This window comes from Bufo bufo, chromosome 3, assembly GCF_905171765.1.
Source record: "Bufo bufo chromosome 3, aBufBuf1.1, whole genome shotgun sequence".
Taxonomy (NCBI): domain Eukaryota; kingdom Metazoa; phylum Chordata; class Amphibia; order Anura; family Bufonidae; genus Bufo; species Bufo bufo.
This window is the reverse complement of record NC_053391.1, coordinates 250,733,460-250,748,834: the sequence shown is the minus strand read 5'-3', so window position 1 is coordinate 250,748,834 and position 15,375 is coordinate 250,733,460. Positions and strand designations below refer to the sequence as shown.

General features: G+C 45.3%; 1 protein-coding gene across 1 annotated transcript in view; it reads right to left on the bottom strand.

Moving 5' to 3' along the window:
• Positions 1–15,375, bottom strand: part of SLC6A17 (solute carrier family 6 member 17) — a 49,448-nt gene that overhangs the window by 16,101 nt on the left and 17,972 nt on the right. The window contains exons 2-4 of the mRNA XM_040422197.1: positions 11,984–12,141; positions 2,286–2,412; positions 876–1,057 (exon numbers count right to left, since the gene is read on the bottom strand). Coding sequence (XP_040278131.1) covers positions 876–1,057; positions 2,286–2,412; positions 11,984–12,141 — 467 coding nt within the window. The remainder of the gene's footprint in view (positions 1–875; positions 1,058–2,285; positions 2,413–11,983; positions 12,142–15,375) is intronic.

Below are 15,375 nucleotides of genomic sequence, written 5' to 3'. Positions count from 1 at the left end.
CCTGCATATGCTTGTTTTTACTACAATGTGCCTTAGTTTTTTACAATTTCACAGCTGCAATTTTATGCAGTGATACACGTCTGGCTTGGCATAAATAATTTGCAGATTACTACTGTTTGATCTGTACTTCTGCACTGAAAGAAAGAAAAGCAGCTGACTATTTGGCATCTGGACCTAAGAACATTTATTGAGGTATATTTATGCTAGTGGAGAAGATGGAACTCTTTAATCTATATTTGGAACAGAAAGCTATCCTCCTTTTCCATATGTATTTACTAATTGTCTATGTACATAGACTTATAGGGACTTGTCAATGGAGCAGTAGTGCGTATGTGTGTTCCCTGCTCCATTCATTGCTTATAGGACACTGCTCGTCTTTCTCTGGCAGTGAATAGAAGAGATCTTAGGGGCCACTGTTCTCTTGATTGCTCAGGGTCCCAGTGGTTGGACCCCCAGCAATCCGATTTGTATCACCTATCTTGGGGATAGCTCTTAAATTTTGGTCATGGGCCAACCACTTTAAGGGGACTCATCAACAGGATTAGTTTTGATCTACCGTTTCTTTGAGATGTCAAGCAAGCCAGAAGGGGGGTCAACCAGCCCAACTCTCCTTGGGAGAGCGGCTCCAAAAAAAAACATGACTCCTTGCTAGCATAAGAATGTATCTGTCAAAGTTATTTTGCAGAAACTGACCGAATTAAGAATATCATGGTAAACTGGCACCATAATGGATATCAGGTTGGTGACAGTGGGGTTCTAAACCTTGGTGAAAGGTCCCCTTTATGTAATTACTATAACTAATCTACTGACTAATATACACTAGATAAGTGATCGCAAGACATGGTCTCTCTTTTCCTGTGCCTGTATTACCTCACCTTGCCTGATGACTGTATGCCTTTTATCATAGCCAATCCCACAATACACCAAGCACTGAACAGACATATGGTCATCTTCCAGTTAAGACCTCCTCCTTCTGATATAGAGTTTGAGATATCCAAAGTTTCCCGATACCAGAAGTACGTTGTAGCTGAACTTTTGTCACATTCCGCTTCCACTACTGGAAAACATAACAATAGTTGGTTACAGCATTATATTGATTTACAACTCAATTAGTAATACGAAAGTTCTCATTTTCTAGACACCTTTTTTCAGAAGGCACACAACAGTATTATGGTTTAGTCCATGAGCCCTGGTTAGAAATTTATTTTCTAAGCTCACAGGATGGGAACTGATCCTAAATATTTGGCTCATACATGGAGCTATAATACGACCATGCGCTTGAGACCTTAGTGTCAGCTATCTTCATATGTTGCTGTTCTTTTAAGCATACCTAAAATATTTATTGCACCTAATAAGCTTCCTAACGTAAGCTTGTTTAAAGAGAACCTGTCACACTGAAAATGCAGTGTAATCAGTAGGCCGCATGTTATACAAAACGAGGACTTGAGCAGATTAATATGTACTTTTATGGGGAAAGATCCAGTGGAACATTCTGGGTTTCGGAGTCCTGTAGGCGGTACTATTCAGTGACATGCAGTCTTCCCTGTTTGTGCATACAGAAATAACTGTCAATCACTGCTTAGAACATCCCACTGGACTCCTAAGCCTAGTATGAGCAGAGTTACAGCAGATCAATAAATGACTGGTAATACTCGTTCTTTTCCTAGAAACTATATTTGGGGAATGCAATATCTCCTTATTGAGAGAGCCTTAAATGGCGTGAGGAGTCTTTTGAATTCTGGGAAGAAGGCATGCAAATGAGCTCTTAACAAGCTCTGCCTCTAATGCCACCAGATGTAAGGTAGCTATCCTAAAAGTCAACGTTTGACCTTTTAAGAAGCTTTGAGACAAGACTTGGATAAAAATTAAAATGAAATCTTATCTGCAGACAGCAGTTTTAGGGTGATTGTCCCTTATCAGTGTAGAGTAGAGAGTACTGGATTAACTGGGTGAGAGGCCTAGGTCAGGATTTGGGGAATATAGTATTTCCTTATGGAGAACACCTTAAATGGTTCCAGGAGCCTTATAGGCCAGGCAATGCTCCTCTGGAATTCTGGTAGGAAGGTCCTATTTGATCAGCAGGGGTCCAACTGTTAAAGAGTCACTACCATTGTGCAGTGGACAGAGCTGTTTACTTCAGCGATGTTCCTACTGAAGTGAATGGGAGCAACACTGCAGTTGCAAGCTCCATCCACTGCACCATGGAAGAATAGAACAGAGGTTTCCTACTGAACATTATCATAAATAACCATGCAATATCAGTCTTCTAGTTATTAACAACTTACAGATAACTGAACCATTTTTCACACTTGGACATTCACTCCATGGCAAAGGATACTGGAAGGACTGGAAGAAGTAGAATATGCTCCAACCAATGATAACATTATAGTAGAGCCCAACAAAGAAGCAGACCTAAGGAAAATGTGAAAATAATCCATATTACAGCCATATCATTGAAACATCTCTGAAATGTAATTACATTTACTCCCAACTCATATTGTGTAATTACCCTAATGAATGCATGTCATTACTCAGCAATCAAAATAAATCCAAATTCTTTTTTTAAAAGGACAAGCAATTTCTATGTTTAAACAAGATAAAAGGCCTCATATGGATATCTCCCCATTTAGTAGTTTCAGACAGCAGTCACTCTTTTTAACTATTTGATTAAGTTATCTACATTTTTAACAGTTTCAAACAAGTAAATTAACATAAAAATGGTATAATAAGAATATACTAATTAAGGCTACTTTCACACTTGCGTTTGGAGCAAATCCGTCTGGTGTCTGCACAGACGGATCCGCTCCTATAATGCAAACGCTTGCATCCAATCAGAACGGATCCGTCTGCATAACTGGTTTTTACAGATCAGATTTTTCACTTCGTGAAAACTCTGATCCGACAGTATATTCTAACACAGAGGCGTTACCCATGGTGATGGGGACGCTTCAAGTTAGAATATACTAAAAGAACTGTGTACATGACTGCCCCCTGCTGCCTGGCAGCACCCGATCTCTTACAGGGGGCTGTGATCCGCACAATTATTGTGCGAATCATAGCCCCCTGTAAGAGATCAGGTGCTGCCAGGCAGGAGGGGGCAGACCCCCTCCCTCCCCTGTATTAAATGTGACCAGTGCGGCCCCCCTCCCTCTATATTCATTGGTGGCCAGTGCGGCCCCCCTCCCTCCCCAGTATTAAATGTGACCAGTGCGGCCCCCCCTCCCTCCCTCCCCAGTATTAATTGTGACCAGTGCGGCCCCCTCCCTCTATATTCTTCGGTGGCCAGTGCGGATTCCCAGTATTATATGACCAGTGCGGCCCCCTCCCTCTATATTCATTGGTGGCCAGTGCGGATTCCTAGTATTAAATATGACCAGTGCGGCCCCCCTCCCTCTATATTCATTGGTGGCCAGTGCGGATTCCCAGTATTAAATGTGACCAGTGCGGCCTCCCCTCTTCGCCCCCCTAATTAAAATCACCCCCCCCCCCCCATCATTGGTGGCAGCGGAGAGTTCCGATCGGAGTCCCAGTTTAATCGCTGGGGCTCCGATCGGTTACCATGGCAGCCAAGATGCTATTGCAGTCTTGGCTGCCATGGTTACTTAGCAATAAATAGAAGCATTATACCGGCCGGGAGCTCCTCCTACTGGTAAGTGAAAGGTCTGTGAGGCCGCACTGGTCACATTTAATACTGGGAATCCGCACTGGCCACCAATGAATATAGAGGGAGGCGGGCCGCACTGGTCACAATTAATACTGGGGAGGGAGGGGGGCCGCACTGGCCACCAATGAATATAAAGGGAGGGGGGCCGCACTGGTCACATTTAATACTGGGGAGGGAGGGAGGGGGGCTGCACTGGCCACCAATGAGTTAAATACAGGGGGGGGAGGGGGGGGGGGGTCTGCCCCCTGCTGCCTGGCAGCACCTGCCAGGCAGCAGGGGGCAGTCATGTACACAGTTCTCAGTATATTCTAACTTGAAGCGTCCCCATCACTATGGGAACGCCTCTGTGTTAGAATATACTGTCGGATTTGAGTTTCACGATCTAACTCAAATCCGATGGTATATTCTAACATAAAGCGTCCCCATCACCATGGGAACGCCTCTAAGTTAAAATATACCATCGGATTGGAGAAAATTCCGATCTGATGGTATATTAATAGGGGACTCCTGACTTTACATTGAAAGTCAATGGGGGACGGATCCGTTTGAAATTGCACCATATTGTGTCAACGTCAAACGGATCCGTCCCCATTGACTTGCATTGTAAGTCTGGACGGATCCGTTTGGATCCGCACGGCCAGGCGGACACAAAAACGCTGCAAGCTGCGTTCGGGTGTCCGCCTGCTGAGCGGAACGGAGGCAAACGGTGCCAAACTGATGCATTCTGAGCGGATCCGCATCCACTCAGAATGCATTGGGGCTGTACGGATCCGTTCGGGGCCGCTTGTGAGAGCCTTCAAACGGAGCTCACAAGCGGAACCCCGAACGCAAGTGTGAAAGTAGCCTAACCCAGTAATGTCCACTGTGTGTTTGGTCTTAAATAAAAACACACTTTTGCACGCAATTTTGCACATGTGGTGTTTAACAGGCCCAACTGTTTATTTGTAGAGCTACCAATATAATTCTTTGTTGTTGTTTTTTCTGGGTGTTTTTCATTTTTAATTTTATAACGGTTAAGGCTACTTTCACACTTGCGTTCAGAGCGGGTCCGTCTGCTGCCTGCACAGACGGATCCGCTCCTATAATGCAGACGTTTGGATCTGTTCAGAACGGATCCGTCTGCATTTTTAGAGACATTTGGATTCCAGACTTCTTCTCACGCTTTAGGGCCCCTAAAATGCCAGGGCAGTATAAATACCCCACATGTGACCCCATTTTGGAAAGAAGACACCCCAAGGTATTCCGTGAGGGGCATGGCGAGTTCATAGAAGATTTTTTTTTTTGGCACAAGTTAGCGGAAATTTTTTTAGTTTTTTTCACAAAGTCTCCCTTTCCGCTAACTTGTGACAAAAAGTTCAATCTTTCATGGACTCAATATGCCCCTCAGCGAATACCTTGTGGTGTCTTCTTTCCAAAATGGGGTCATTTGTGGGGTGTTTGTACTGCCCTGGCATTTGAGGGTCTCCACAATCATTACATGTATGGCCAGCATTAGGAGTTTCTGCTATTCTCCTTATATTGAGCATACGGGCCCTAAGACCCCTGTGTGCTTGTCCTGTGTCACGCGATCCCTACACTAATAGTGTACCTGTGTGTGGTACTTGCGGAAACACTCTTCTATGCATTGGCAGGCTGGTCAGGACAGTCAGGACAAAAAACGGTGGTGTCACGCCTTATTCCAGCCCTGCTACAGACACGACATCTTTTTCTTGGGGAACGGTGAGTTGGGGTACCAGGATAGACACTCGGGAAGTGTCTGTGATGTAGCCGGCTAACTACAACAGGGACTTGGGGCACGGACAGGAGTTCCGAAATGATCTCTTCCTGGAATTTTAGGAAGGATCCCGTTCTCTCAGCCTTACTGTAGAGAACAAAACTATTATACACAGCCAAATAAATTAAATAAACAGACACCTTCTTATACCAGCGTCTGGTGCGGCAGGACACTAAATAGGGAGCCAACATCTGGTCATTGAAGTCCACCCCTCCCATGTAAAGGTTATAGTCATGGACAGAGAGGGGTTTCTCAATGACTCCAGTTGCCCTTTCAATTTGTACAGTCGTGTCTGTGTGAATGGTGGACAGAAGGTAAACGTCCCTCCACTTCACCGCGAGTAGTTCTTGGTCACACAAGGCAGCCCTCTCCCCCCGTGCAAGTCTGGTATTAACGAGCCGTTGGGGGAAGCCCCGGCGACTAGGTCGCGCGGTGCCACAGCATTGAATTCCGACTATATGTAAGTGCCGAAAGAGGGCCACGCTTGTGTAAAAATTGTCCACGTACAAGTGGTACCCCTTTTGGAGTAAGGGTGACACCAAGTCCCAGACAATCTTGCCACTGCTCCCCAGGTAGTCAGGGCATCCGACCGGCTCCAGTTTTGAGTCTTTTCTCTCATAGACCCTAAAACAATATGTATAGCCTGTGGCCCTTTCACAGAGCTTATACAGTTTGACCCCATACCGGGCGTGCTTGCTGGGGATGTACTGTTTGATGCCAAGGCGCCCGGTAAAATGTACAAGGGACTCGTCTATGCAGATGTTCTGATTGGGGGTATACACATCTGCAAACCTGGATGACAAATGGTCTATGAGGGGCAGAATTTTGTGGAGCCGTTCATAAGCAGGGTGGCCTCTTGGATGACAGGTTTTATTGTCAGTGAAATGCATAAAGCGCATGGTGACCTCAAAACGTGCCCTGGACATAGCAGCAGAGAACATGGGCATGTAATGTAGGACCACAATACATTTTTTTTTGTTAGACCCATGCTGAGGATAAGGCCCAAAAATATTTTTAATTCAGAAACTGTGACTGGTTTCCACCGGAAAGGCTGGGCATAGAAGCTTTCCGGATTGGCGGTTATATACTGTGTGGCGTAGCGGTTGGTTTCTGCCACAACTAAGTCATAGAGATCCGCGGTGAAGAACTCAAGGGCTGATCCTAAATGAGCTGTCTCCACGCGAACTCCAGACTAGGCGGTGAAAGGGGGCAATACGGGTGCGGCGGAAGCAGGGGATTGCCAATTTGGGTTTGCCAGCACCTCTGGGAGACTAAGGGCTCTACGGGCCTGTGAACGTGGTGGCTGCGACGGGGGAGTTACTGCACGTGCCACCGTACCAGCTTGAACTGCCCTTCTGGTGCTCGCCACTTCACCAGGGAATACGGCAGTGCTGGTAGAAGGTCCAGGATGTGCTGCGCTGCTGGTGTATGCCGCACCATAAAAAAGTTCAGCGCTAGCACCACTCTGCTGCAAATGAGGCTCATCACGCGGGGTATGCAGAACACTGACATGGGGTCGGGTACGCCTGACCATAGCAGGGGCCTTTACCTCGTCATCTTCACTAGCGGTTAGAGTGCCACTGCTGTCTACAGGTTCATATTCTGAACCACTGGATTCAGCGGGTGAGGCGTCCCCATCGCTTTCATCCATCAGGGCCAGAATCCTGTAGGCCTCTTCAGCGGAATACCCCTTTTTTGACATTTTGGGCTAACTAAATTTAGGTGGTATTCCTCTGAGACTACCCAGGAAAAAGAGCACACCTGCCTAGTAAAAAGGAGTGCTTGCGAAGTAAAGCTGCGATCGCTAATAAAGATCCAAAAAGCTCAAAAGTGATCTTTATAGCGCCGCAGCGATTTTACGGTGTTTTGCAGTGATCAGAAAAAAAATAATTCTGTTACTGCGGTGCGGCGGACTGAACGCAAGTGTGCACACAAGATCAGGCCTGATCGGGCGAACACTGCGTTTTTTGTAGAGCCTAAGGTGACCCTAATGTACTTATATAGATCTGATTGCGATCAGTCTTGATCACTTACAGATACTATATAGTACTAGTGCTGATTAGCGACAGAGATGACGCTAATCAGCAACTAATCAGTGACTGCGGTGCGGTGGGCTGGGCGCTAACTACAAACCGGATTCCAAAAAAGTTGGGACACTATACAAATCGTGAATAAAAACTGAATGCAATGATGTGGAGGTGCCAACTTCTAATATTTTATTCAGAATAGAACATAAATCACGGAACAAAAGTTTAAACTGAGAAAATTTACCATTTTAAGGGAAAAATATGTTGAATTAGAATTTCATGGTGTCAACAAATCCCCAAAAAGTTGGGACAAGGCCATTTTCACCACTGTGTGGCATCTCCCCTTCTTCTTACAACACTCAACAGACGTCTGGGGACCGAGGAGACCAGTTTCTCAAGTTTAGAAATAGGAATGCTCTTCCATTCTTGTCTAATACAGGCCTCTAACTGTTCAATCGTCTTGGGCCTTCTTTGTTGCACCTTCCTCTTTATGATGCGCCAAATGTTCTCTATAGGTGAAAGATCTGGACTGCAGACTGGCCATTTCAGTACCCGGATCCTTCTCCTACGCAGCCATGATGTTGTGATTGATGCAGAATGTGGTCTGGCATTATCTTGTTGAAAAATGCAGGGTCTTCCCTGAAAGAGATGACGTCTGGATGGGAGCATATGTTGTTCTAGAACCTGAATATATTTTTCTGCATTGATGGTGCCTTTCCAGACATGCAAGCTGCCCATGCCACACGCACTCATGCAACCCCATACTATCAGAGATGCAGGCTTCTGAACTGAGCGTTGATAACAACTTGGGTTGTCCTTGTCCTCTTTGGTCCGGATGACATGGCGTCCCAGATTTCCAAAAAGAACTTCGAATCGTGACTCGTCTGACCACAGAACAGTCTTCCATTTTGCCACACTCCATTTTAAATGATCCCTGGCCCAGTGAAAACGCCTGAGCTTGTGGATCTTGCTTAGAAATGGCTTCTTCTTTGCACTGTAGAGTTTCAGCTGGCAACGGCGGATGGCACGGTGGATTGTGTTCACTGACAATGGTTTCTGGAAGTATTCCTGAGCCCATTCTGTGATTTCCTTTGCAGTAGCATTCCTGTTTGTGGTGCAGTGTCGTTTAAGGGCCCGGAGATCACGGGCATCCAGTATGGTTTTACGGCCTTGACCCTTACGCACAGAGATTGTTCCAGATTCTCTGAATCTTCGGATGATGTTATGCACAGTTGATGATGATAGATGCAAAGTCTTTGCAATTTTTCGCTGGGTAACACCTTTCTGATATTGCTCCACTATCTTTCTGCGCAACATTGTGGGAATTGGTGATCCTCTACCCATCTTGGCTTCTGAGAGACACTGCCACTCTGAGAAGCTCTTTTTATACCCAATCATGTTGCCAATTGACCTAATTAGTGTTATTTGGTCTTCCAGCTCTTCGTTATGCTCAAATTTACTTTTTCCAGCCTCTTATTGCTACTTGTCCCAACTTTTTGGGGATTTGTTGACACCGTGAAATTTTGAATCAACGTATTTTTCCTTTAAAATGATACATTTACTCGGATTAAACGTTTGATCTGTCATCTACGTTCTATTACAAATAAAATATTGACATTTGCCATCTCCACATCATTGCATTCAGTTTTTATTCACAATTTGTTTAGTGTCCCAACTTTTTTGGAATCCGGTTTGTACCTAACAAGTAGCTAACTAACTGGCGGTGATAAGGGACCCTTACAGGGAAGTGATCAATGACAGGGGGGTGATTAGGGAGTCTATATGGGTGTGATCAGGGGTTAATAAGGAGTTAATAAGTGACAGGGGGGGGTGTAATGTGTGTGTGGTGCTTGGTGCTACTTACAGAGCTGCCTGTGTCCTCTGGTGGTCGATCCAAGCAAAAGGGACCACCAGAGGAGCAGGTATATCAGACGCTATTTACAAAATAGCGTCTGATATACCTATTTCATTGGTTATTTTAAAAATCTACAGCCTGCCAGCCAATGACCAGCGCTGGCAGGCTGTAGTTAAACTCGAATACTGGGCAATCCTGTAAACGCGCGCTCCTGTGAGCGCGTGTTCACAGGAAATCTCAGGTCTCACGAGATGACGCCAATAGGCGTCACTGAGACCTGAGAGCGCTGCCGTCCGGACGCCTATCAGCGTTACCGTGACGGCAAGTGGTTAAGGGGTAATTGAATACACAGTGAAAAGTTGAAATAGGGCTACCAAGGTGATATTAATCACCACAATCCAATACTCAAAAAAAAATAACATACTACTCTTGCTTAATAAGCTATATCTTTGCAAACTCTCTTCTTGACCCCTTACAATCTGCCTTTCGCCCTCTCCACTATACAGAAAATGCCTTTACTAAAGTGTCTAACGATCTCTTGACAGCAAAAAGAAATGGCGATTATTCTCTATTGATTCTTCTGGATCTCTCTGCAGCGTTTGATACCGTAGACCATAAACTCCTCCTCACCATGCTCCACTGGACACTGCTCTCTCCTAGTTCTCTTCCTGTCTTTCTGCCCGCTCTTTTAGTGTATCATTCACTGATTTTACTTCTTCTCCAATTCCTCAGGATTTTGGGATTCCTCAGGGTTCAGTACTAGGTCCTCTACTCTTCTCCCTCTACACAGCCCCCATCGAACAGACTATCAGTAGATTTGGCTTTCGGTACCATCTCTTTGCTGACGACACCCAACTATACACTTCATCCCCTGACATCACCCCTGCTTTACTCCAAAACACCAGTGATTGTCTGGCAGCTGTCTCTAACATCATGTCCTCTCTGTATCTAAAACTGAATCCCTCAAAAACTGAACTTCTTGTCTTTCCCCCCCATCTACTAACCCACCTGAACTTGATATTTTAATTTCTGTCTACAGCACTATAATAACTCCTGTGCAACACACCCACTGTCTTGGGGCCACATTTGACTTAGATTTTTCCTTTGTTCCCCATATCTAAATCACTTGCACGCTCTTGTCATCTGCACCTCAAGAATATTACCGGATTCCGCCCTTTTCTTACAATGGAAACGGCAAAAACTATTGTTGTTGCCTTGAATCATTCTCTTCTTGACTACTGCAACTCATCACTAATCGGTCTCCTTCTCACTAAAGTCTCCCCCCCTTCAGTCTGTCCTAAATACTGCAGCCATCCATCTATACTGATGCTACTAGCGTGTGCCAATCACTTCACGGGTTGCCCATCCACCACAGAATACAGTTTAAACTTCTCACCCTCACCCACAAAGCTCTCCACAGTGCTGCACCTCCATACATCTCCTCCCTCATTTCCGTCTACCACCCTACTCATGCTCTCTTTTCTGTTAGTGACCTAAGATTAAAATCCACCATAATTCGTACCTCTCACTCCTATCTTCAAGACTTTTCTTGAGCTGCACCCTACTCTCTGGAATGCTCTGCCCTGGAATATTATGTCAATTCACAACTTTCCTACCTTCAAACGTGCCTTAAAAACACATCTTTTCAGGCAGGTTTATCAAGCATCCTAAAATCACATTTTTCTGAGTAAACTCCTCCCCCACCAACTCCTCAAACCTGAACTCGATCTTCTAACAGTCCCACACCCAAAGCAGATCGGCCTACACCACTGCTTTCAATACATATCACAACTACATCAACTATGTGTCACCCCCAATTCCTCATAGATTGTAAGCTCTTGCGAGCAGGGCCCTGGACTCCTAGTGTTTCAGTTGTATATTAGCCAGTTACGTTGTGATCTCTTTTGTTTTGTACATGAACCCTCTGAATTTTTAAAGTGCTGCGGGATATTATGGTGCTATATAAATAAATATTATTATTATTAGTTAGTAATTCGATTCTTCAGTTTTTAGAAGTATCTCATATGTGGTCCTAGTGTCCTGCCTGAATCTAATACTGGTGGATTTTTTGGCACCTTTTCAGGTCTACAGATGCCTTGAGGTGCCAAAAATATACACACCCAAAAGACTCCATTTTGGAAATTACACCTTTAAGGAATTTATTTAGGGGTATAGTGAGTATTTCAACCCCTCAAAATCTTTAATCTTCACAAGGATTAATAGGAGAAAAACACCAAGCAAATTGTTAAAAAATTTCTCCTTATGGCTATACACCATAAGTGCTCATAAACAGCTTTTTGAGCACACAGCAGGGCTCAGAAGGGAAATACACCTATTTGGCTTTTGGTACATGGTCTTTGCTGAAATGATTTTCAAAGAGGCATACTCAGGAAAAGGTCCTAGGAAAGAAGAGCCCACTTAATATATCTTCCTTTATGCTAGTTTTCTACTGTCAAAGACTGAAATCTACGGCAGCTCCGAGCTGCTGCAGATTTCAGTATAGGCGCATGGACTGCCAAACGATGCTCCTAATTTATGCAGAGACCTGCGTCTTGTCATAAATTAAATGAATCCTCTGGCAGAGCAGGGGATATCATAGACCAGAGTAAAATGTCTTTGATAAATGTCCCCCATAGTGTACTAATACTATAGGCAATACTTACAAGACAGCTCGCATAGCCAATTCCTCCAAGCCGAGGACATATGTAATTCCATACGCCGATGCTACCTCTGCGGATTCTCTGCCCCACAGCCAGTTCAAGGAAGAAGAGAGGGATGCCAATCAAAAGGAGTAAAATCAGGTAGGGAACCATGTATGCTCCTGTTGTAATGAACAGAAATATTATTAGGGTCAGATTAAAGAAGACCTGACGTGTTCCAACTAATGCAGCTGCATTCTTACCTCAGTGGCCACTGCCAGTGCTCCCTGTAAGCTGCGCGGGCGAGCGGCTTCCTTTATGCCTTCACTCAGGACCTCTGCAGGCCCGCTCACCGCCGCAGCCCGGACTTCATGTAATAGTGTATGCCTGTTCTGTACTCTGGGGAAGCCCATCCTGGCAATGCACACAACTTTCACTGTGTGCATTGCTATAGTAGATGACCCTAGAACTCGGAACAGGCACCCACCATACTGCCCACAGTTCCCTTAACGTCCTGACATTATACAGCGTCAGGAAGTTCCTGTGCGGCGCTCCAAGCTGGCCCCGCCTTCTTCCTCATGCCCTGCTGCTACAGGAAGAGGAGAACATGTGAAAAGAGGAGGGGACGGCATGTTCTTCGACCTAGACCCCCATCCGAAGTGTTGAAATGGCGTCCGAGATCCCCAAGGGCCAAGCCAAGTAATTGTAAGTTTTCATGAGGAATATGTTTATATTTTACACATATAGCATACACTGTGCCACACAATATACAGTATACCTCTACACTGTGTAGGGGTTATACCGTTTATTGTACAGCATGGCGCAGGTGTTATATTGTCCGGCATAATGTAACCTCCATTCATTTGCTGTACAGTATACATTATAATCCCTGCACCATGCCGTACAATATACAGTATAATCCTTGCACCATGCTGTACAATATACAGTATAATCCATACACCGTCCATTTCAATAGACAGTATAGTTCATACACCATGCTGTACAATATACAGTATAGTTCAGACACCATGCCGTACAATATACAGTATAACACCTACACTGTGGGGTTGTGTAAATTGTACGGCATAGTGTATGGATTATACTGTATATTGTACAGCATGGTGTATGAACTATACTGTATATTGTACGGCATGATGCAGGGATTATAATGTATACTGTACAGCATGGTGTATGAATTATACTGTATATTTTATGGTATGTGTATGGATTATACTGTATATTACACAGCATGGGGCAGGGATTATAATGCATTCTGTACTGCATGGTGTAGGGATTATACTGTATATTACACAGCATGGGGCAGGGATTATAATGCATTCTGTACTGCATGGTGTAGGGATTATACTGTATATTACACAGCATGGGGCAGGGATTATAATCCATTCTGTACTGCATGGTGTAGGGATTATACTGTATATTACACAGCATGGTGCAGGGATTATACTGTATTGTACAGGATGGTGCAGGGGTTACACTGTATGCTCTCTGATGTGACAATTATCTTAGGTTTTCCTTTCACCCACTTTTGATGGCGCTGTGCCCAGCTCTGAGCCGACCCCGCTCAGCAGCTGCCAGGGCTTAGAGGGAACACTGGTCACTGCTCCACAGAATTATTTTTTTGTCAAGCAGCGGATACTGAGCAATGAAGGCAGCTGCATGTGTTGGAACATATATCAGGTACTTTTAAAAGTCAAAAAAGTAATACAAAGAAAAATAAGGGTGTTAAAGGGTGGAAGAGCACCTTTAATTACACAGGTAAGATATTTTGTTCTTACTGTGCCTTCCCACTTGTCATGACCATTGTTCAGGTATTGTCCTTTTGTTGAATCTGGGGATTCAAAGAACACCCTTGTCTATGGAGCAATGTATGAACGGGTTGTTTGAAACCTAGGTGTAATGCGATTCTTGTGTGGTAAATGAGACTGATAAGTGTGAAGGTGGGGGCTGTAAAAGAACAAGATACTGTGTACCAATACCACGTGGTGTTCATTACATTACAAAGAACTGTAAGTTAAAGAGTAGTCCATGTTTGTGTGTTCAAAGATACTGCATAAATTGGAAAAGACCGTATGGGAAGCAGGATATCAAGGGTCCAGGATTTAGTGGTAGGAACTAGGAAGTGGGAGAAAACCGAGAGAAATTTGAGTAACAGTGCCTGCACGTAGTCAGTGAACTATTAAAGTGCCCACCTCTCCGTGATATCCATAGGTACCCAAGGTACTCAACCTGTGGACGCTGTGTGCGAGCAGGTTGGAGCCTAGTCTGTGGACTCGGGAAGTGAGCGACTGGGACCCAGTCTGTGGACGCTGTGTGCGAGCAGGTTGGAGCCTAGTCTGTGGACTCGGGAAGCGAGCGACTGGGGCCCAGTCTGTGGACGCTGTGTGCGAGCAGGTTGGAGCCTAGTCTGTGGACTCGGGAAGTGAGCGACTGGGACCCAGTCTGTGGACGCTGTGTGCGAGCAGGTTGGAGCCTAGTCTGTGGACTCGGGAAGCGAGCGACTGGGGCCCAGTCTGTGGACGCTGTGTGCGAGCAGGTTGGAGCCTAGTCTGTGGACTCGGGAAGCGAGCGACTGGGGCCCAGTCTGTGGACGCTGTGTGCGAGCAGGTTGGAGCCTAGTCTGTGGACTCGGGAAGCGAGCGACTGGGACCCAGTCTGTGGACGCTGTGTGCGAGCAGGTTGGAGCCTAGTCTGTGGACTCGGGAAGCGAGCGACTGGGACCCAGTCTGTGGACGCTGTCTGCAAGTGACTGGGGCTGGTTAGTGGACGCTGTGTGCGAGCAGCCAGCGAGGCGTGAATCATTGTGTTCGCGTGTGGTGGAAGAAGGGTCGGATCCACTCTTCTTCAATGGGAACCAGACAGTCAAAGGCTCTGAAAGAGGGAGGGAGATGACTGCAGTGGATATCATAGAGAGATGGTGTGGAGGAGGGGCATTGAGAGATATTAACAGAATTTTTAGGAGAGCAGGTATGCCAAAAGATGGTTGTTTAAATCTTGAAAGATGGAGAGAGTTCCAAAGGTAGAATAGAAGCAGTGGATTGAAACCTGTGAAAAAAAACTGACAACATGAGGTAGAAAAAGAGGAAGAACATGGTGCAGGCTCAATGAGATTCGGTCCCCTTTGTCTCAAGTCATAGATGTACCAAAAGAGAGAGTTTCAATGTCGCTTGGTGGATTGCCTAATCCTCCTCCATATGTTAGTGCACCCCCAGCACTCTGCTTCGGTGAAGGGACAGAAGCAAACTCATCTAGAGAGACCCATGACAATGCAGGGTAACATTAATAAATACTTCAGAATGTGTAAAGTGCTTTGTGTAACCAGCCCTTCGAGGCTATTAAAGGCATTTGATCAGCTTGTCAATCAAACCCCCAATATATATAGTTCATCCAGTGAGGGA